Source organism: Carcharodon carcharias, chromosome 12, assembly GCF_017639515.1.
Source record: "Carcharodon carcharias isolate sCarCar2 chromosome 12, sCarCar2.pri, whole genome shotgun sequence".
Lineage (NCBI taxonomy): Eukaryota > Metazoa > Chordata > Chondrichthyes > Lamniformes > Lamnidae > Carcharodon > Carcharodon carcharias.
In genome coordinates, this window is record NC_054478.1 from 66,777,045 (window position 1) to 66,800,731 (window position 23,687).

Genomic DNA, 23,687 nt, shown 5'->3' on the forward strand with positions numbered 1-23,687 from the left:
GTGCCTCAGTTTTACATCTGTCACGACTCTTTGGGGATAGTATGTTGTAATATCAAGCCCCACTGCTCCCCGAGCTGCGACAAATGTGAAAAAGTTTGATCCAACCACCAGATTGCCCCGATTCTACCTAATTGTGTAATTTAGATTAACAGAATACAAGCACCAGGTTTGTAAACTTAAAAGTAAATAACTGTTTATTGAATTTCTAACGCTATAACTTAAACTCTACCCCCTTCTTAAGTCCCTATACACACAGCTACAAGACACATAAAACACACAAAAACAGGGATTTTAAGGGTGGGGTAAAACAGATCAATAGCACCAATTCCGGAGTATAGGATTTGATGGGTTGCTTTTGATTGATGTCTTGCAAATTCCTTTCAGTTCTTGTTGATGTCACAAGATGGTCTTCCCAGCATTTTCAGCATTTAGTTCACTGGTTGAGCACTTGCCTTTTAATGTCTCTAATGGTGATTTTCCCTTTTGCCTCTTGACAGCGGTTTTCAGAGAGAGGGCAGGTTATAGAGACATGAGAAGAAAAAGCCAGCTAGCTATTATTGCAGAATTACTGGAACCTTCCACACACAGGAGAAAGAGGTTTTAGGTCTTGTTCATTTCAGCTTGGAGCTATTCTGCTGCATTGCTTCTCACACAAAACCTGGTCACCTGGTCAGGAGCCAATTAAAATGCTGTTATCAGGCAGCTCCCTTGGCCCAGGACTCCTTTCTGGCATCATCCTATCTTTCATGGCATACACTGTTCCAAGACTGCAACATTGTATATATCTCTCACTCTGTTCCAGTGGACATGTTTTTCGACTTGCAGCCATTGTAACCTTAATCCACAGCCCAATAGAAAATAAAAATATATTTTCTTAACAGTCCAACAGAAATAAAAAGATATGTTCCTTACACATCTTTCAGTTCCGTTAATCTGTCCTGCAGAGGTATTTCAGCCTACTCTCCTTCTATAGTTCCCAAAGCACCTTAACTTTTGTCAAAGTATTATTATTACATAAAAATAAATATATAATCAGAGTGTAGGACTTTAAAATGGGGATTGAATTATGTTGGTACACCCTAGCCTAATTATTCCCATTCTTCCAACCATAGCAGCAACCCCCATATCACCTGATGGCTGCTTAATGTTCAATCCCTTTCTGCAACCTCATGAAAGATCAACTAGTCTTATATAAATCCTTGTTTATAGTTTATGTGGTAAATATAAAGCAGTTCTGTCATATTTTGGTATATAAACTGCCCATTTAAATCAATTTTTTAAAAATTCATTCACGGGTTGTGGGCTTCGCTGGCTGAGCCAGCATTTATTGCCCATCTCTAGTTGCCCTTGAGAAGGTGCTGGTGAGCTGCCTTTTTGAACCGCTGCAGTCTATGTAGTGTAGGTACACCCACAGTACTGTTAGAAAGGGAGTTTGACCCATCTCCAGTGAAGGAAGGCCGATATATTTCCAAGTCATTATGGTGAGTGACTTGGAGGGGAACCTCCAGGTGGTGGTGTTCCCATCTATCTGCTGCCCTTGTCCCTCTAGGTGATAGTGGTTGTGGTTTTAGAAGGTGCTGTCTAAGGAACTTGGTGAATTCCTGCAGTGCACCTTGTAAATGGTACACACTGTTGCTACTGTGCATTGGTAGTGGAGGTAGTGAATGTTTGTGGATGTGGTGCCAATCAAGTGGACTGCTTTGTCCTGGATGGTGTCCAGCTTCTTCAGTGTTGTGGGAGCTGCACTCATCCAGACAAGTGGGGAGTATTCCATCACACTCCTGACTTGTGCCTTGTAGATGGTGGACAGGCTTTAGGGAGTCAGGAGGTGAGTTACTCATCGCATGATTCCTAGCCTCTGACCTGCTCTTGTAGCCACAGTATTTACATGGTTAGTCCAGTTCAGTTTCTAGTCAATGGTAATCCCCAGGATGTTGATAGTGGGGGATTCAGTAATGGTAATGCCATTGAACATGAAGGGGCGATGGTTGGATTCTCTCTTGTTGGAGATGGTCATTGCCTGACACTTGTATGACGCGAATGTTACTTGCCACTTATCAGCCCAAGCCTGAATATTGTCCAGGTCTTGCTGCATTTGGACATGGACTGCTTTAGTATCTGAGGAGTCATGAATGGTGCTGAACATTGGGCAATCCCCACTTCTGACCTTATGATGGAATGAAGGTAATTGATGAAGCAGCTGAAGATGGTTGGGCCTAGGACACTACCCTGAGGAACTCCTGCAGTGATGTCCTGGAGCTGAGATGTCTGACCTCCAACAACCACAACCATCTTCCTTTGTGCTAGGCATGACTCCAACCAGTGGAGAGTTTTACCCCTGATTCCCATTGACTCCAGTATTGCTAGGACTCCTTGATGCCACACTTGGTCAAATGCTGCCTTGCTGTCAAGGGCAGCCATTCTTACTCACTCTCATCTCTAATTGGCTGGCAGCTCTCTAAAGTGGGACTTCCTCCTGAGATGGCAGCGGAAGTCTTGCCTTAAAGCAATTAACGCTGCTCCTAAACTTTAAATTGTTGTGGGGCTGCTGTTGGCATCATGGGTGGGCTCTCCCCAACTTTCTAGCCAGGGGAGGCATGGACTGCGGATCCCCATAAAATCCAGCCCATGAATGCAGAATTTTAGCAATGAGAAAAGATTGGATAAGCTTTGCCAGTGGCTCTTAAAACCACCTCTGCCGTTAACCTCTTTGCCATTGATATCCTTTAGTCTACTACAGGTAACATCAATCACATCTCCCAGCCTGGAGTGCACAACTCTGGGAAGCAGGTCAGCCAGTGCTTTATTCATCAGGGCTGGGCAATACATCACCTTCCCCATTTTAGTTGTTTTACGTGGAGGCTGAGTGGAGATTAAATTGAGATGTATAAAATTATGTGGTGCCTAGAGACAGTGAATAGGAAGGGCCTATTTACCTCAGCAGAGAGCTCAGTAACCAGTGGACGTAGATTTAAAGTAATTGGCAGAAGGATTAGAAGGGAGTTGAGGAGAAATTCTTTCACGCATAGGGTGTTGGGGGTCTGGAACTTGCTGCCTGAAAGGTCGTTGGAGGCAAAGACTTTCATCACACTGAAAAAAATGCTTGGATATGCACTTGAAGTACTATAATCTACAAGGCTACGAACCATGAGCTGAAAACTGGGATTAGGCAGGATAACTATTTTTCGGCCAACATAGACACGATGGGCTGAATGGCCTCCTCCTGTGTTGCAATTTTTTGTATTTCTGTACAGATAACTGATTATCTCATGAGAAATTAGAAAAATTATTTGCTGCTCTTAGGAACAAATGATGTTATACCCCCATCCCAGCCCAGTGAGATCAGGCAAGGGCACAGACCAAGGATTGAAACCCAGGAAACACTTGGTCTGTTGTGTTCAGTACCACACTGCAAAGAGAATTTACCAATTGAATTACCAGGAGATCAATAAACGTGCTCTCATTTTGGAAACCACAAAACCTACAATATGATTTTGAAACATGGAGAACTGCAGTTTTTAAACTGGAGATCTACCTGTGATGTGATGATTTTAGGTATACTGGGTTCTGGATTTAACAAAATGAAAAAAAAGTATTTAATTATTGAGATTCATAGATTTGTTTAACTGTTCAATATTGTTCTATAACATGCATATTGTGCTGTCCAATGATGTTGGGTTAACTTTATAATGTAAGTAACAGAGCTGTACTTTTCAATAGGTTCAACAAATGCGTGCACATCAAGAGGAAATGGCTCAACTGGAAGCAGCTATTGCTGCACAGAAGAGAGAAAGAGAAATAGAGCAAGAGAGAAAGGAAAGAGAAAAGGAAATGTACCGTAGAGCCATGGATAAAGAAAAAGTAAGGAGATCTGTAAAATACAGAAAGCTGACTTGTGCAGTCCACCCATTCTTCCTCTTCTTTAATTAATAGCAGTAAAATTATTTTTAAAAGGCTGATTTAAATATGATTCTTCACATAGCTCTTGGTGTAGCATCTCCAAAGTGACTCACACTATTACACGAGTTATTAGCCATTGGAGGCTAACATCGAACACAATTATGCTGCAAGAATTGAAATAGCTGAAGCATGACTTTCAATTAATACCATTATAGTAGTTTGTTGGGCATAATGACATCACATTATCTGCTACCCTGGGTTGTTAAATTTAAAACAATGGAACAAGTAATGTACCTTTATTGAAGCTTTCTTTTACAGGCATATCAATTGCAACAGCACAATTGATTGATTTCGATGACTTAAAATTACTATTGTACATTGGACAAGGTTTTGCTATAGCAGGATATTTGATGGCATCAGTTGTTAGTTGGACTTGTTCCTGTATGTTTAGGTTCTTACATTTTTTGGATAGGAAGTTGCTGAAAGTCTGAGCTGATAATATCACAGTGAAACACACATTTGGGACTTATGTGAATGGAGCAAACAATTGTGTATGTACTTAACCAATCAGATTGAAGGACTGTAAAATCAACAGTGCAAGGATTGTGAAGGAAGTATGAATTTGAGTGAATGAATTCAATGTAAAATCAAAAACAGAGAAATAAAGGGAAAGAAAGATTGGATTAAGAGAGAGGGAGAGAGCAAAAAGTGTCAGAAAGAAAAATTAAAAAGGTAAAACAATTGAAACCTGAAGAATGAATCTCTGTACTTGTAATAATTAATACAACCCTCGCCTATTGAATTTTCACTCCCACCTTTCAGGCACCCTATTCAAATAGCAATTTTATAATCGTGAGCCTTGACACCTGTGGCTGGATTTTCAAAAGCCCGTGAAGGTGAGTTTAGGTGCAGGCACACGTTGAAAACTCATCCTCAGATCACATCACTGGATCCCAATGCCCCTGGAATGCAACGTGATTTTCAAAAAGAGTGTGGGGAGTGAGGGGAGGTGGGGTGAATGACAGCCCACCTCTTCTAATTAACAGAATGTTGAGTTCATTCTGGAGCTCATTTACAACCTTTTGAGAAGTAGCTTGCTATTTTCAATTGTACAGCAGGGATCCATGGATGCTTATGGATGCAAGGGTCACCATTTGTGAGAAACGGAAATTTAAACTCAACTGCACAACCAATGGCACAGAGTTGCCATTGGTAGTAATAAGATGCTTACATATGTTAACAGTGATTGGTTGGATGCTGTAAAAACATGTGAGGCTGCTGGCATCTCTTGGGCATCAGTGGTGGGTAGAGGAAGCCCTGGTGAACAAGTGGCAGGTGAGGGAGGTCACATTGGAACAGGATACTCTGACATTGGACACAGTAGTGAGGAGGAGTTTCAGCAGACGCATCCTCCTGGTCAGGAGGAGGCCGGAGGAGTACAGCAAGGGGGTGCTTGGGAAGAAGACACTACACAAGACATCGATTGTATTGACCAAGAGCCAGCTACCTGCAAATGATAGAGCATTAGGTCTTGGTCATTTGTGCTCTCTCCAACAATAATCTGCACCTCCATAGCTGTCTCCTACTTGCAGTCATCAAAGTCACTGTGACACTGAATTTTTATGCATGAAAGTTATTTTACTTCACTAAACCTAAAAGATTCACCTGTTTGTCTTTAGGTAAAGCAATACTATGCTGAGAAGCAACATAAGAGGGAAGAGTTAGAACAAAGGCACGAGCAGCGACTTAGAGAATTGAAAAATGAAATGGCAGAGCAAGCTGAAAGGGACAGAGAACGGTAAGGATGAATTGCCAGTTCTTGAGTTAACTACTCCCTTCTCTCAACCACTGCCTTTGTTTTTCAAGACTATTGAATTTACCTCTGTTGTGAACAACATCCCAAAATTCAAATATATTTGTAGCATTGCAGAGCTGCACATACACCATGTTTCTCAAAGTGAATGTGATTGGCTTTTTTCTCTCTTCAGTGATGGATGCAATGAAAGATTGTGTTTTTCTCACTAATTTTCAGTGCAGTATGTTTCTCAGTGTGGATGTGATTGGCTTTTCAAGTGGTGAAGAAGATTATTGGTCTGGACAAAGACCTATAAGTCTACATTGCACTGAGCATGCATTTCAGGATGTGGTGAGAGCAGTGATTCAAGGAGCACTGAATATCTTGAAGAAATCTGTAATCATGTGCGAATCTGAAACAAGATGATTGGTTTCTTGAGAATTCTTACTGCAGTGTAGCCAAAGCCTTTAAATTAGATAATAGAAAAACTCTTTGGGAATTTCTTTGTTTCGAAACTATTTCTACATCAAACACTATCATCTACACAGAAGGATTATGAAGAAAAGATAGGTGATTACTGACAAGGGAACCATACCAAATACAAACCTGTATTTCCTGGGCAGGAGGTAAACAATGGTTGAATGGTTGACATCTATTTCACTGATTGGCACCATAACTGACTCATCTTCATTGGATGTATTACCAGGAGATTGTATAAGTGCTGACTATGTATTGTGTTGTTAATAATAGGGTGAAAGACAGACAGGAGTTGTTGCAGAAACGTCGTCAAGAAAAGAAAGCATTGATTTTGCAGCAAATGCAAGAGGAAGAAGAACGACAAAAGCATCTTGATGCTTACTGGCAAAAGGTACCGATTTATGTTTTTACTTGAAATTCTTGACCTCACCATGAAGTCTAGTGCTTTCTTATTTTTGTTTGATTAATTTTATTTATAAAAATGCATGATGGTGATACATGTGCACTAACTAGTCAGCCAACTAAGAAGCTGAATTTGAGTTGTGTATCAGAACAACAAACTAATGCCTCATACAGACACTAAGATGCCGAGTTTGATTTTTTTTTGCAAGATTTTTGTAGCCATCAGTTCATTCAAGAAGTCTATAAGAGTGGGGTTTTAAACTAATTATTAGGGCACTGGCAAACCATTGAGAATCTGATTTCCTTCTGATATTAAAACCATAATGCTAATACTGATTTCTCCTTTTAAGTCCAATAACTGGCCTTCAGACTATGCTGCTTGGTGGCATGGTTTACAAAAAGTATCTATCTATGTGTTGAGACAGTTGTTAGGCCAAATTTCTTTTAGAGGTGAATTACTTTGGGCTGCCGCTTATGACCAGATGATACTGGGGTACATTTCCATGAACATCAGTATTTCTGGTATTTCACCTGTGGACCATTCTTCTCATCCGATTCTGGATAATGAGTGTTGTCAGGCAAACCAATTTGTGTGAATATCAGAGCCAAGCCTAACCTGTTCTCGCTTCCTATCATAAACTATGGAGGGGAAAAGAAATGGCCATTATAGTTACCTCATTACTAAGCCAGTTGAGATCAGGTAAATGGGGCATAGCCCACACGGGTTATAGTAGCTTGTTGAACATAATTATGATCCTGAATATCTCTATGTTGATTTTAACTTGCCAAAAAGGCGGTGATGTCCTCAAAATGGGATTGGATGACTCACCACCCTGTTTACACTGACACTTTGCCTACTGTCACTTCTACAGGGACCTGCCACTGGCCAGCCAAAGTGAAGCCTGTTTCTAGGTGGTAATCTCTGTTTAATATGCAAATCAAGCACCTATGAACCACCCTGCACTCCTCAATTCCACTCTGCAATTGCCACCCCTCCCCTGGTTTACTTTCTGTTAGCTTGAATTCAGTGAGCTGCATTGGGACATTTGTTTGGTACCTATGGCTTGGCGGCTCCATTTAAATGAGGCTTGGGGCTCAAAATATCTCTGGCCTCTTCACTGCTGGAACAGGTGGGCTGCCAGTTGGTTGCCCAAAAGTCAAAATTGACCCTAATATGTTAATTTAATGGCCAAACAAAATTCAGAAACATCGGTCTAGAAGTGGTTTGCACGCAAATTTTTGGTGTGATCTGGGTAAGCGTCTACTGCAGGTGTCTAAAGCAGCTAGTGGCAGGACCACAGGAAATTGGTCCACTGGCCTCATTTATACTCTACCAGTAAGCTGCAGGTGGGAGTTGTGATCCCTGAGGCAGCTTGCCAATTGAGCAGGGGTCAAAGCTGACCAATGGCTGAGGGCAGCAGGAAAGTCATGGGGGCGGGCATGGAGTTGAGATGGTCAGAGAGAAAAATGTTCATGAACCAGCAGCTGCTCACAGTTTTAATCACTCTTGCTTCTCTTAGCCCTGCATTCAGGTAAATGTGATATTTTGTACTTAACACTGGTTTGGCTGCTCAGCACCCAGGAAATCTGACTGGCATACACATGGCACATGCTACACTTAGTTGCAGTCCAATTTGGCAAATAAGCCTGAAACAGGTATTAAGTCCCAATTTGCAGCACCCTGGCACCCTGAGTACATGGCACTTTAACCAATATAGCATGTGGTGCTGCACGCCATATTGAAACCCTTCAGCCCCATTTCTCATCTGATATTAGAACATAAGAAATAGGAGCAGGAGTAGGCCATTTGGCCCCTCAAGGCTGCCCCATCATTCAATAAGATCATAGCTGATCTGCCCCAGGCCTCAACTCCTCTTTCGTGCCAGCTTCTCATAGCCCACAGCTCCTGATATTTCAAAAATCTATCTATCACCTTTAAATACTTCCAGTGATCTAGCCTCCACAACCTTCTGGGGCAAAGAATTCCAAACATTCACTATCCTCTGAGAGAAAATATTCCTTCGCATCTCAGTTTTAAATGAGTGCCCCCTTATTCTGTAACTATGTCCCCTAGTTCGAGATTCCCCCACTAGTGGAAACATCTTCTCAACATCTACCCTGTCAAGCCCCCTCAGAATCTTGTACATTTCAATAAGGTCACTCCTCATTCTTCTAAAGTCTAATGAATAAAGGCCTAACCTGTTTAGCCATTCTTGATAAGTCAACCCCTTCATCCCAGGAATCAACCTAGTGAATCTCTTTTGAAATGCTTTCAACGCCAACATATCCCTTCTTAAATACGGGGACTAAAACTGTACACAGTACTCCAGGTGCAGCCTCACCAACACCCTGTACAGTTGTAACAAGACTTCCCTATTTTTAAATTCCAATCCCCAAGCAAAACAGGCCAAAATTCTGTTTGCCTTCTTAGTTACTTGCTGCACCTGCATGCTAACTTTTTGTGTTTTATGCACAAGAACACTGAGATCCCTCTGTGTTGCATTTGTTTGGAGTCTCTCTCCATTTAAATAATAGCCTGCCTTTTGATTCTTCCTACCTCACACTTTCCTGCATTAAACTCCATCTGCCAGTGTTTTGCCCACTCACTAAACCTATCTATACCCCCTTGCAGATTCCTTATGTCCTCATCACAACATGCCTTCCCACCTATTTTTGTATCGTCGACAGTTTGGATATATTACACTCTGCCCCCTCCTCCAAGTCATTAATATCAATAGTAAATAATTGAGGCCCTGGAAAGACTCCACTAGTTACGTCTTTCCAACCTGAAAAAGATCGGTTAATCCTGACTCTGTCTTCTTTGTGTTAACCGATCCTCAATCCATGCTAATACATTACCCAAATACCCTGAGCTCCTATCTTTTGCAATAACCTTTTATGCGGCACTTTATCAAATGCCTTCTGGAAATCCAATTACACTACATCTACCAGTTCCCCTTTATCAACTCTGCTTGTTATACCCTCAAAGAACTCTAGCAAATTTGTCAAACATGACTTCCCTTTCACAAAACCATGTTGACTCTGTTTGATTGTGTTTAAGATTTTCTAAATGTCCTTCAATTTCTTCCTTAATAATGGACTCTAGCATTTTCCCAACAACAGATGTTAGGCTGACTGGCCTATAGTTTCCTGCTTTTTGTCTCCCTCCCTTCTTGAACAGGGGCATCACATAACCAGTTTTCCAATCCACTGGAACCCTCCTGGAATCCAGTGAGTTCTGGAATATTTTGACCAATGCCTCCACTATCTGTACAGCCACTTCTTTTAAAACCTTTAAAACTCTGTGATGCAGGCCATCAGGTCCTGATGACTTGTCTACCTTTAGTCCCATTAGTTTGTCAAATACTTTATCCCTCATGATAGAGACTGTTACAAGATCTTTCCTCCCATTAGCTCCTTGCTTATGTGATATCTTCGGGATGTTTATAGTGTCTTCCACCGTGAAGACCGATGTAAAATATTGGTTTAAATTATCTGCCGTTTCTCTGTTCCCCGTTATCAATCCTCCAGTCGCATTCTCCAAGGGTCCCACTGTCACCTTAGCCACTCTCTTTCTTTTTATATATCCGTAAAAGTTCTTGCTGTTTGTTTTTATATTTCTTGCCAATTTACTTTCATAATCAATTTTCTCCCTCTTTATTAGCTTTTTAGTCATCCGCTGCTGGTTCCTAAAAAATTCCCAATCCTCTTGCCGCTTTGTATGCCTTAGTTTTTGATTGGATACTCTCTTTGACCACCTTTGTTAACCACGGGTGGTTCATCCTTCTCATCGAGTCCTTCTTTTTGATCAGGATAAACTTCAGCTGAGCTTTATGAAATATCTGCTTAACTGTCTGCCACTGCTCATCCACTGACCTTCCCTTTAGTCTGTTTTCCCAGCCTGCTTTAGACAACTCTTTCTTCATACCTCTGTTATTGCCCTTATTTAAGTTGAGGACACTGGTTTGAGATCCAAGTTGCTCGCCCTCAAACTCAATTTGAAATTCTACCATGTTGTGATCGCTACCTCCCCCTAAAGGGTCCTTAACTATGAGATTCCTTATTAATCCTACCTCATTACACATTACTAGATCTAAAATAGCCTATTCCGGGTAGGTTCTGCAACATGATAAATAGGTGATGTGTAATCTATTTTCTCAGCCCTTCTATTTTGGATAGATTTGTTCTGCAGTGTATTACATTATTTTAGAAAATACTTCAAGGATTTAAATAATATTTAATAATCTAAATAAATATTTAAGAGATAAAAATATATTTATCAAGACAATATCCACTTATGATTCTAATAGATTTCTGTAAATGTTGTACTTATACATTATCTAGCAAGTAAATGTCATAGTCATCGAATTGAAATCCATGTATTAATTGTTTTCACAGTTTGCTGTCACTGCTCAGTTTGATCCTGTCAGGATGATGGGTGACACAGAGGCATCAAAAGCTCGAATTGGAATTGGGGCAGAAGAAGAATTTTTCCTCCAAAAGCCACTATTTTATTTGTCTACATACACTGATAAACAGGTATAGTACAATAGCATTTCCTTGATATAAAATGCTAATGGTCAAAGCTTTATGTGCACTAAATTAACTCCAGGGGCTACTATTTAAGATTAAATAGCTGGACTTGTTCTCAAAATCTTTGTAATATTTCCTTTCAGTATTGTTTTGCCAGCTTTTGCTCTTTAGGTTAACAACAATAACTTGCAGTAATATAGAACATAAAGACATGGGCCAGAGTTTACGCTAGCCCGCGCCCACCACCCCCCCTCCCCCACACCCAGCCCCACCCCAGTGGGTTATGAAGCAAGGGAGGGAGGGGTAAATTGCATGGAAGGAATTCCCTCCGGGATCCTGCCTGCCTCAACCTGGTCGTGATTTTACCCTGGGGCGGACAGGGACTTGGACAGGAAGCCAACCCTTGCCCCAATTAAGGCCCTTGTTGGGCCTTTTCCCGTCTAGCCTCAACTTCTAGGCTGGTGGGCAGGTGACAGATCAGAGGGGCAAAACCGAAAACAAAGAGTTTGATCTTGGATTTGAAGGTTGGGGAGGTGCCTCCATCAGAAGCTTCCTTCTTCCTGGGGGCCCAGTGACCTCCAGACTTCCCCCAGATTGTTCGGCAGCTCTCCACGGTAGGTCTTCCTTCCGGTGATGGGCGGAAGTCCAGCCTTATGCCAATCAACGTTTGTCAGAGTGTGAAATGGTATCAGGCCTGCTGGGGTTAGCGGGGATATGTTCCCTTCCAACCTTTTGGCTCCCGCCATCCTGGAAATTCAGGCCATGGATATTTAATATAGAATTATGCCCCAAGGTACTTGACAGAGTCTTAATTTTAAAAAGAGGTGCTAAGAAGGAAAGATGACCAAAAACTTGCTCAAAAAGTTGGGTTTTAAGGATGTTCTTACAGGAAGACAAGGAGCTGGAGAAGTGGAAGACTTTAAATAGGGAATTTCAGAGTGTTTATATTAGGGAACTGTATTCCAGATCCTAACCGCTTGCTGCATAAAAAAGTTTCTCCTCAAGTCGCCTTTGCTTCTTTTGCCAGTTACCCTAAACCTGTGCCCTCTTGTTCTTGATCCTTCCACCAATGGGCACAGTGTTTCCCTATCTACTTTGACCCGACCCCTCATGATTTTGAATACCTCTATCAATATTCTCTCAACCTTCTCTTCTCAAAGGAGAACATTCCCAACATCTTCAATCTATCTAATAACTAATGTTCCTCATCCCTGGAACCATTCTTGTGAATCCTTTCTGCACTCTATCTAATACCTTCATATCCTTTCTAAGGTGTTGCACCCAGAATTATACACAATACTCAAGTTGAGCCCAAACCAGTGTTCTATACAAGTTTAACATAACCTCCTTGCTTTTGTACTTGATGTCCCTATTAATAAAGCCAAGGATGCCTAGACACAACAGTAAATAATGGATGAAAATGAAGAGGGAATGCACAAGAATTCAAAGTCAGGGGAATGGAGTGTTCAAAGGTGAGAGGAGCTGATACAGGGTTGGTACACTGGAGGTGATCATGACTATTTTCTTAAGAGACTTTAAACATGATGAGAATTTTAAATGTGATGAGTTGGAGGCCTGGGAGCCAGTGTAGTTCAGTGAGGACAATGCTAATGGATACGCAGGAGTTGATGTGTAATAGGATATTGTCAACAGAGTTTTTGATGAGCAACTGTTTGTGGAGGCTGGGAAGTTGGCCAGAAGTGATAAGACATGCTTGAGGGTCCAGCAGCAGTTGGGCTGCCATAGGGCGGAGGTGGGAGATGTCACGGAGATCAAACCAGGAAATTTTTGTGGTGCAGAGGATATGGGGTTAGAAGCCCAGCTCAGGGGAGAAGAGGGCTAAAAGTCTGGTTCACCCTGTGATAGTGACTAGAGGGTGAAATGGAATCGGCTATAAGGATATAGAGTTTGTGGTGGACCCAAAGACAATGACCTGGATTTTCGCTGAGTTGAGATGGCTCCGGAGCTCTTTAAAAATAGCAGGTCAGTCCCAATTCCAGGATTCCCAACCCCATTCCTAGGGTTTCTGATTTTCATGAGTGCCTTTTAAGGGTATGGGTTGGTTTGGGTCAAAAGCCCACATCCTGCACTTGTGACCTGGCTGGCTCCATTGCAGGGTTAGGCATGTCCTAATCCTCTGCAATTTTCATGGAGTTGGACCAGCTTTTCAAAGAGTCAGAGGTGTTGTAAATCAGAGTCTGCATGAGGGAACCTTTTGAAAGGTAAGTTCAAAACGTCCTCCACATACCCCCTTGCTAAGGTATGCCTCTTAAATAACCCCTGTGGTCCCTCATGTCTCCATACCAAGTAATGCCCCAAAAGCAGTGCCTATGGCCCCTCATGCCCCTATGCCAAGTTATGGTACTTTCATACCCATTCATCCACTATAAACTGTATAGAAGCAATGGACCCTTTAGTGACAATAGTATGTATAAAAAGATCTTTTAAAAAAAAATTATTCATTCATAAAAATAACTTTTACTACAGCCCAGTAAAATGCCAATCGTCCAGATCCTTTAAAGTTTCAATAGCAGAAATGGTAAGCATTTGAAACCTCCTTATCTTCTGTAAATAAACATTGTGAAATTGACAGTATAGATCAGATTGCCCAAGCTGTCAATCAAGCAATGTGTTCTCTGGGGCTCAGGTGTTTCAATAGGCTAATGAATTTCTGGGCCTCAGCCAAGCCTCATTATGTACTCTTGGCTGAGAGCCCAGACATCCATCAGAGTACTACAACACCTGAGCTGGACAAAGCTTTTTTTAATGAAAGATGGTTATAATGCAGCAACAAACAACTTCAGTCTTGTGCATCAAATGTCCATCCTAGAAGTGAAATTTTTCTTATTTGAATGGGAGGGATAGGAGTTGAGAAATTCATTTCATCGCATAATTATCATGTGTCACTTATAAAAATATTTTTATAAGTTAACAACTTCCTACATTATGTAGACTTCCATATTATCACTGCATTTAATTACCTTGGATTAACCCTTCCCTCTTTCTGCTGGAGTTCAGTCCTGTGACTCATCATGCACCCTCTGATACCTGCCTAAACAACCATTCTTTATTTTTAAGCACCCAGATGTGCTTGTACCAGCAGAAGCACCTGATAACTTCATGCAAGTGAGCTGCCCTCCCACTGATGCCACAGATACTGCCAGGATCCCATCCCATGGGTTTCTGACTCAAGTAGAGTTTTGTCAGTAAACTTCTAACTTTCATATTTAACTTTGAACATCAAAAAACTGTACGAACGTTTATTTCTGAGCAGGTAATAGCTGACCCTCGTGTTCGAATTGAACAAGCTCTACGAGAAGCAGGACTCCACAGTACTTTTTATGCCAGAGAAGTTTTATCAAAGATTCCTCCAGCGAGACCTCCAAGGAGAGACATGGAATCCACTCTTTTTAAGGACTAAATTTACTCAAGGTTTGCAATATTTTAACACAGTCATTTTATCATGCAAAGTAGCACCTAGTTTATTTATTCCAGTTATATGTCACAGTTGTCTGGTTTTTATGTAGAATGTATTGGGCAGCTCATTTAAGGATCTTTTCTGATGACTTGAGATATGAACAATGGAATAGGATAGAGAAAATTGTAGTAGGATACAAGTTTAAACCAAGGCAATGTGGTATGCGGCTGTACAGAGCTGATTAATTACTCAAGCTAGCCAACCACACTGAATTATTTGAAAGAGTAACAAAGAAATTAATTAAAATGCAGTTTATGTGTATTTTCAAAAGGAATTTGATAAGACTTCACTTAAGATACTTATGGCAAAGCATGTAGAATTAAGGGAAATGTGGCCACATGGATAGGGTAGGTGTTAAGAGGAGTTCTTTGGAATGGAAAGGCATGTGTGTTATTCCACAGGATAAGTGCTGCTCTTATTAATGATAAAATAAAGCTAAGAACAGGCTGGTCTTGTTCACTATATAAATAATCTGGATTTAGAAACTGAGGGAATAATATTAAAATTTACTGATGACATCAAATTGAAGGGCTTGGCAAACCTTGACAAAGATTATGAAAACCACAGGGGAACATTGACAGGTGAACAACATGGCTGATGAAAGTCAATGGTAGAAAAGTGCGGAAACAGAGGGAACTTGCAGCTTTAAATGGAGATTATTAAAAATGGCAGTACCAATAGATAAGGCTAAAAATAAAAACAAAAGGACTGTAGAAATCAGGACAGCAGTTCTGGGGTATGGGAATGCAAGTAGGGATCTGAGAATTGTGGACAGATTGTGGCAGAATGGGACAATTGTGGGTTGGGGTGGATGGTTGAAGCCTCCCTTTACAGCAGCTCCAAGGCCCACGGAGCAGGCCCCCAGAGGCAATGGCCATTTCCGTGGTTCGAACAACAATGCTGGAGAGTTCAACCCACCGTTCGTTTTGAGCCAGCTTACCTGGCACCAGCACATTAAATAAAAACCCTACCCAGTTTTTGAGCGTGCATCGACATGGAGACACCTTTTTTTCTCTATTGGTGCTGCTGCCATGGTGCCAGCCTTCTGATGGGGCCAGCAGCCCTGAGAGGCAGACCACTCTCCATAATTGGATGGCAGCCCCATTAGCGGCTATAGTATTCTGCCCAAGGTCCCACTGTCCTTCCATGTGGGCTCAGGATCCACTTATGGTGCTAGCAACAGGACAACCTAGAATGAGGAAAAGGTCTCGCCAGAGTTAATGTTTCAGGTCAGTGACATTAAAAAGAAAAGAAGTTGTGCAGGCCAATTTTTGGGCAATTAAGTACATCCTTGAGTGTTAGCTCACTGTTGTAAATTCAATTCATCAAACGATTTTTAATACTCAGCAGGTCTGGCAAGATCTGTGGAGAGAGAAACCAAAGTAACATTTCATGTCATGACTTATTTGATGATAGGTCACAACCTGAAATGCTGGGTGGAATCTTGTAGAGATGACTGGGGTTTTGGTTGCCAGCTAGACAGTTGGCGAGACTCCTACATTACCTCCTCTCAGGAAGGCCTGCTACACTTCTGCCATTCAGGCACACCAGCGGTGGGGCATTCCCCCGGGATCAAAGGCCCCCAGGGGTTGAAGTCCCACCCACTGAGAGCTGGTGGGTAGTCAGAGGCTGGCTGCTTTTCTGTACTCAGTAGTGCCACTGGGGAGGTGGTGGCTGCTGTTAGTGCTACATCCACCCAGGGCCTCGGACTGAGGAGGGACCCAGGCACTGGTGAGTGACGGCAGGTAGGGATTAAGGGGTCACGGGGGAAGAGGTCGCGTGGGGGGGTGGGGGGTGCGTGTTCAGCAGCAAGAGCTGGGGGTGACTCTCAGTGGGCCCCCCCTTCCCGATGCCAGGTTCCTCAATCAGGCACTGAGTGCCTTTGAATGAGGGATACTCCTGAGAGCACATACGCAAACATGTCAGGGTTTGCTTGTCAGGCTCACCACATGGCAAGGTCACCACCTGCCACTGGGTCAATACCAGCAGCAACGGGAAGAGCCCTTAAGTGGGCATTAGTTGCCCACAAGGGCCTCAACTGGCAGCAGGGATCTTCCCAACATGGACTTAATCAGGGTGGAGGTGGGAAGGCGGTAGGGTCGCTCTCCTATCTGATTAAATGCACCCCTGCCACCAAACTCACCATAGGGGAGGCCGAAGATTCCACCTGTTAACCCTGTTTCTCTCTCCACAGATGCTGCCAGACTTGCTGAGGATTTCCAATGTTTTCTGGCTTTATTTCAGATTTCCAGCATCTGCAGTATTTTGCTTTTGGATTAATTATCTTTTTCGCCTTGGGCAGAATTTCACGCCTCCTGCGCGGGCTCGTGCCCGACCCGATTGGGTGTAAAATAGCGTGAGAAGACATTGGGTGAGCGTCCCGATGTCATCCCGCATGTGTGCAATCCTCAGGTCAATAGGTGCGTGCGGGTGTCAAACCTGCGCCCACCATCCATTAAAAGGCCACTTAAGGTAATTAAAAACCCAATTGATTCTTATTTTATGTTGCCCATGTGATTTAGCGCTCATCGCACAGGCAAAACAGGCAGGCGGGCAGCCCACATTTTGCAAAACCTCATCCAAAGGTGGGAAAAAAGGGTCATCAGCATTACCAGTGAGTATAGTGAGGAGTTCAGGAGATAGTTTGCTGCTGGTTGCTTATTTAAACTTGACAGCTTCATCTCAGTTCTGAGCTTCAGTCTTAACATTTTGAGGCTTAATTTTAGGACTCATTGGTGTCTCCAAGACTGCCGGAAGATTTTGACCATGTGGTCCCTTCCAGCTATCAGACAGCCTTCTGTAACCCTGGTAATGGGGATTGTGGTCTCTGGTGGGGGCATGTCCTCTGAGGAGGAATAGAGGGACAAGGGAGAGAGGAGGCTAGGTGTCCCAATGCAGCTTCCAGGGGAATGATCTGTATGAGGAAAGCACAGGCACAAGGAGCGGAGGGCCAGCAGTTAATCCAAGGCAGAAGGGGCTGTAGAAAACACCACTATCCTGCTGCCAGGGTTTACAGGCAGTAATGCAGCTACCTCAACATGTCTGAGGTGCAATGACAAAGGAGGCTCCACCTCTCAAGGGAAACAGTGACTTTCATTCGTCATATGATTGGGCCTGAGATTACCTCCAACTGTGGGCGGAAACCTCATGCCAGTGGCTCTGAAGGTCACAGTGGCCCTTCAACTTCTATGCCTCCGGCTCTTTCCAGGGTTCAGTGAGGGGTCTTTGTGGAGTCTCCCAATCAGCTCTCCACAGTTGTGTCAAGCTGATGACAGACGCTCTGTTTGGGTGGGTAATGACATTTATGCATTTCCGTAAGGATGAGGCCAGCCAGGCTGAACGGGCCAGAGGGTTTTCAGTGATTGCTGGGTTCTTCCGCATCCAGGGTGCAATCAACTGCACACATGTGGCCATCAAGGTGCCAGCAGGCCCAGTCGGGGCAACAGAAGGGATTCCACTCGATGAACATCCAGATTGTGTGTGACCAGAGGACACACATTCTGCAAGTCTGTGCAAGGTACCCTGGCAGCTCCCATGATGCTTATATCCTCAGACACTCCCAGATGCTGAGGCTCTTCAATGCTCCAACCCGACTGGATGGATGGCTGCTAGGTGACAAGGCTTATTTGTTGAAAAAGTAGCTTATGACCGCTCTCTGCCACTCAAGAACAGACGCAGAGCAGTGTTATAACAGGAGTCATGCCTCCACAAGGGCGGTGATAGAGAGGACCATAGGCCTTCTAAAGATGCACTTCTGATGGCTGGACCGTTCAGGGGGAGCACTACAATACTCCCCAGAGCAGGTGTCGCTGATTGTGGTTGCATGCTGTGCGCTCCATAATATGGCACTGGCAAGGGTGGTCCCACTGGAGGAAAGGGATTTTGAGGCAGCTCCACAGGCCACAGAGGATGAATCCAGTAGTGAGTTGGAAGAGGAGCACGGTGAGGAGAATGCTGAGGGTGTGGAGGCAGACCTGTGTACCCTTCAGGGAAGCAGGGACACCAGGGATGCCTTTGCTCAGATAAAAGCAAAATACTGTGGATTCTGGAAATCTGAAACTAAAACAACAATTGCTGGAAACTCTCAGCAGGTCTGACAGCATCAGTGGAGAGAAAGACAGAGTTAATGTTTCGAGTCCGTATGACTCTTCAGAACTAAAGAGAAGTAGAAATGTGGTGAAATATATACTGTCTAAAGGGGATGTGACAGGTGAAGCTGGAAATAAGGCCAGTGGATAGGTGGAGGCAAAGGAGAGAAAGAAAAGATGTCATAAACAAAAGGTCGAAGCGGTGTTGATGGTGGTGATACTGGCTAAAGGAGATGCTAATGGTGACATTCAGAGTAGAAAGCAGGAGAAGCAAGTGACAGATGGCCTTAGTGGAGGTGGGGGTGGCTGAAGGGGACAGTGTGGGGGAAAAGATCAACATAGGCTAAAAGGTGGGGATAAAACAATGGAAATAAATTCAAAAAATTATAATAAAAATATGCAGAAAAAAATATAAAAATTTAAAAATATTTGAAAAAAGAGGTGATGATGGGGGAGAGAGTTCATGATCTGAAGTTGTTGAACTCAATGTTAAGTCCGGAAGGGTGTAAAGTGCCTAACCGGAAGATGAGGTGCTGTTCCTCCAGTTTGCGTTGAGCTTCACTGGAACTTTGCAGGAGGCCAAGGATGGACATGTGGGCATGAGAGCAGGGTGGTGTATTGAAATGACAAGAGACAGGAATGTCCAGGTCATGCTTGTGGATAGATTGAAGGTGTTCCGCAAAGCGGCCACCCAGTCTGCATTTGGTCTCTCAATGTAGAGGAGACCGCATTGGGAACAGCGAATGCAGTAGACCAAATTGAGGGACGTGCAAGTGAAATGCTGCTTCACTTGAAAGGAATGTTTGGGCCTTGGATGGTGAGAAGGGGCAGGTGTTGCATCTTCTGTGATTGCAAGGGAAGGGGCTGTGGGAGACGGTTGAGGTATGGAGGGTGATGGAAAAGTGGACCAGGGTGTCATGATCAAACACATCTTCCCTTCACCCCCCACCTAATGGCATTCTGTAGGGAGCGTTCCCTCAGGGACACCTTGGTCCACTCCTCCATCACCCTTCCCGACCATTGGGAAGACGCATTTCATGCTGGGCGGGCCTTAATTGGCCAGACAGCGTGAAATCGCAGCTGGGGGCCAATTGCGGACAGGGGCCCATTTCCCGACCGGTCATGGGCCCGTTAATCGCATGGGCCCACCAAGGGTAAAATTCAGGCCCTTGTGTGCAAATGTTTGAATTCCCTTTTATCAAGATTTGAATATGAAAGGGTTATTAATACTGTGAATATTATTACATATTTGTTTTAATTTTCAAATATTTAGTAGAATTATTGTATTCTGAATAATGTTAAGGATTTCATGAGCAGTTGACATTCTGAGTTGTAGATGTTTTATATGGAATGATGCATAATATAACTCCCATATGTTAGAGTGAAACATACTTTATTTTGCATGAATGTAAAAAAGCATATAAAAGTAAATACATTTTCATGTAATTAAAAATATTAATTCTACCAGATATTTAGCAGTAACTATGAAAATAACCATTTTCATTAAAGGCATTTAAACTGGCAAATGGGACCTGTTATATTTAAAATTGCATTATGCCTTTAATGCATCATAAATAAATTGCGATTAGCAAGGCATTTGCATGCCAATGAGAATCATATCACAAGTAACAATATCCATTTTCATGTACAATTTATAGTACTGAAGAGTACTGAAACCTTCCCACATTCAAACTACAATATGTTAAGATATAATTACATTGCACTACAACTATTCCATACTACTGTAAAATGTAATTACCTTAGATCATGGCATATAAGATGACCCCATTTTTTCAGTGTCAAAAATCATACTTTTTCATATACTCAGCATATAAGTCAACCTTCCCGTTTTCAACTATGAAATGCTGTACCCGTATTGGTAGACTGCCTCAATATTCATCCCAGAAATGCATGCTTTACTGACCTTATTCTGTAAGTCGGTACATGGGATCAAGTCAACGGTATGGGCCGCGTTGTGAAGAAGATGGGTAGGATTTTAAGACATGCCCGCACAAAGAAGACCATGTATGGCATGATAAGTGACGAACAGAAATGGTTCCTCCAGGAAAAAGAATGAAGTACGAAGCTGATTTCAAGCTAAAAGTTGCAACATTTGCTAACTCATCAAAAAACTGTACTGCAGTGAGGGAAGTCGGTGTCAGTGAAAAACTGGCGTGAGAATGGAAGAAGAAGGAGCAGATGCCCAATATCAAATGTGCCATCAGAACGGGGACCAGACATTGGCCTGATCTTAAGTATCATGGATCAGAATGGGTCCTTGAAAATTGTTGGAATGATTATACAATCACCGGAAAAGCAATGCCTATATATTGTATATGTAGTAAATATATATATATTGAATATATAAGTGGGCCAAATCAAACCCTGAGTTCTGCAAAGATTTCAAACCAACAGCTAGTTGGTGTAATCACTTTGTGGAACAGAAGATCAAGATTGCTCAGAGACTACCAAGGGACCTTGATGCCAAAATGACCAGTTTCCAGCAGTTCATCATCAGACAGAGGCAAAAATTCAAGTACCTGTTAAGTCACATTGACAACATGGATGAAATACTCATGAATTTCAATATAAACAGCAGCCAAACTGTGGAGTGGAAATTTTGAAAACTGTTCTAGTGAAAATGGCAGGACATGAGAAGACAAATTCACAGTGATATGAGCCTGCATGACTGACAGAATAAAATTAAAGCCTATGGTAATTTTAAAATGTAAAACCATGCCGAAAATCAAATTTTCTTCTGCAGTTTTTGTGAAGTCTATGACAATGGTTGGGTAAATGAGGATGGAGTGAAAGTACAGATCGATCATGTGTGGAATAGATGTAAAGAATACAATTTCTTAGTGTGGGGCATATTCTGATCCCATATAACTGATGAATCAAGAGATGCCTGTGAAGAAATAACAGTTACATTGTAATTATACCAGGGGGTCTAATGTCTGTGGTTCAACCTTTGGATGTGTGCCTCAACAAGTCAAGGATCATATTTGTGCCAGATGGAATAGGTGCATGGTTGACAGAGTAAAAACCATCACAAAGAGTGGAAATATGCACACTAACTCACTTGATATTTTGTGTGGTTTCATTATCAAATTGTGGGATGCTAATTGTACAGAGTGTCATCAGACTGTTCAAAAAATGTGGAATATCCAATTCAGTGGATGGAGAGCAAGATGATTTGTTGTGGGGGGATGATTCTGAAAGTGAAAGTGTCAAATCTGATTCAGAATGGGATTCTTATGCTGATACCATAACCAAAGTGACTCAGAATGAATTAGATGAAAACTTTGCATTAGATGCAGAAGACAATGAATCTGACGGTTTTAAAACGCTTTGATTACGTTTAAGGTATCTTTGTACAATTAATTCATTTAATAAAATGTGTCACTTAATTTAATATGAATTAGTTTTTTTTCTCAATTTCTAAATGGCGACCACCCACATCGGTGGTTCACATTTTATACTCGGCAAAACCCCTGGTTTTGGAAAGATTTTTGGAGGTCCCAAAGCCAACTTAATATGCTGTGATCTATGATATTTTTGTGCAATTATGTGTGCTGCCCTTTTAAACATATTTCAGATTTCGGATGAAACATTATAAGCGAATATCAAGTTATCTCCTCAAGCGAGCTTATATATCTGGCCAGGTTCTTACAAACCAATAATTTTATTCTTTCTACGATTTATCATCTGAGACAGTCTTGTTTGCACTAATACCATTTCAATTATGTTTTAACAGCCCAAGTTGTTTTTTTATGAACATTGACACTAGTTTCTGTGGACGCTTTTGGTATTCCAGGAGAACTTCATGAGGAGTTGTGATTTGGTCACCATCAAATCGATTTAATAAAGCCACACAGACAACAGCAGCTGAGAAGAAAATAAAGATTTAATAATTGTCTCACGTTTAAAAGCTTTTAATTTTATGTAATTTCCCAAATAAGTAGAATTTGAATAACTTAGTAATTATTGTTTTGTATTATATATAAAATATTTAAATGGTTACAAATTTTTGCCCTTTTGTAACGGATGTTATTGAACTATCTGAAATCAAAGTGCATTTAAACTTAATGCAAGGGTACACATAAGACCATAAGACATAGGAGCAGAAATTAGGCCATTCGGTCCATCGAGTCTGCTCCGCCATTCAATCATGGCTGATAAGTTTCTCAACCCCATTCTCCCGCCTTCTCCCTGTTACCTTTGATCCCCTTACATAAGGCATAGGGCTGAGCGCAGCTGTCAATGAGCTTTGGAGTTGCCTGTTTAGCACTGCACGAGCATGATGCAGGAGGAGTACTGAGACCTTGCTTGATCCTAGCCCCTTTCATTGGAAAAGTAATAAAAATTTATTTGCCCTGGCCAACAAAGCCATAGTAACCTGATGAATGCAACAGGAACCTTCAAATGATATGACACATGCACCTGAAGGGAGCAGTCTTCCCTCTGCCTAGTCACTGCTACTTCTTCAGTTGTTTCAGTGTTCAGGATGAAATGTTTTTATCCAAAATTCCAGTTCTTTAATTTGCTGCTGGGCCGGGCATTCCATGCCTATGATAAACACATTCCCTGTGCATGCCAGATTTTTGCGGGCAATGGGGCCAGATGTGATAATTAGCTGACCATATAATATAAAGAGAGGTGCACTCCTCTTGTCAGCACAAACATCATGCGCTTTTGAGCAGATCTGTCACTACCGGGTTAAGACCACAAAATTTTAGCCGAAAAGAAAATTGAAAATATTGGGAAAATCACTTTCCAGAAACAAAACTTTAAACATTGCAAATAAAACCACATGCAAAGTCCCCACTTGGTATATGGGTCTTATCTTACACCTACACACAAGGAAAAAGGAGAAAATCCCATAAATGTGTGTTAGATTTGATCATTTTATTTAGTTTGCATGAAACCTGGTACCTTAGAGAGGCTATGGCATGAAATAGGTACCAGCTCTCTGAAACAAAATACAAAACCATAGAACTGGATTAAGGCAAGA

General features: G+C 42.1%; 2 protein-coding genes across 5 annotated transcripts in view; one reads left to right on the forward strand and one right to left on the reverse strand.

Moving 5' to 3' along the window:
* LOC121285017 (coiled-coil domain-containing protein 148-like) overlaps positions 1 to 22,612 on the forward strand; it is a 108,305-nt gene extending 85,693 nt beyond the window's left edge. For 2 of the 4 annotated variants that reach the window (XM_041201093.1, XM_041201096.1), the window contains 6 exons: positions 3,721 to 3,861; positions 5,580 to 5,698; positions 6,446 to 6,563; positions 10,973 to 11,113; positions 14,382 to 14,539; positions 22,431 to 22,612. In XM_041201093.1, coding sequence (XP_041057027.1) covers positions 3,721 to 3,861; positions 5,580 to 5,698; positions 6,446 to 6,563; positions 10,973 to 11,113; positions 14,382 to 14,528 — 666 coding nt within the window. In that variant the 3' untranslated portion in view covers positions 14,529 to 14,539; positions 22,431 to 22,612. Of the gene's footprint in view, positions 1 to 3,720; positions 3,862 to 5,579; positions 5,699 to 6,445; positions 6,564 to 10,972; positions 11,114 to 14,381; positions 14,540 to 20,738; positions 20,992 to 22,430 lie in introns of those variants that run through there. The other 2 variants (XM_041201094.1, XM_041201095.1) reach the window with 2 other exon arrangements.
* upp2 (uridine phosphorylase 2) overlaps positions 22,413 to 23,687 on the reverse strand; it is a 60,732-nt gene continuing 59,457 nt past the window's right edge. Inside the window, exon 8 of the mRNA XM_041201097.1 lies at positions 22,413 to 22,561. Coding sequence (XP_041057031.1) covers positions 22,413 to 22,561 — 149 coding nt within the window. The remainder of the gene's footprint in view (positions 22,562 to 23,687) is intronic.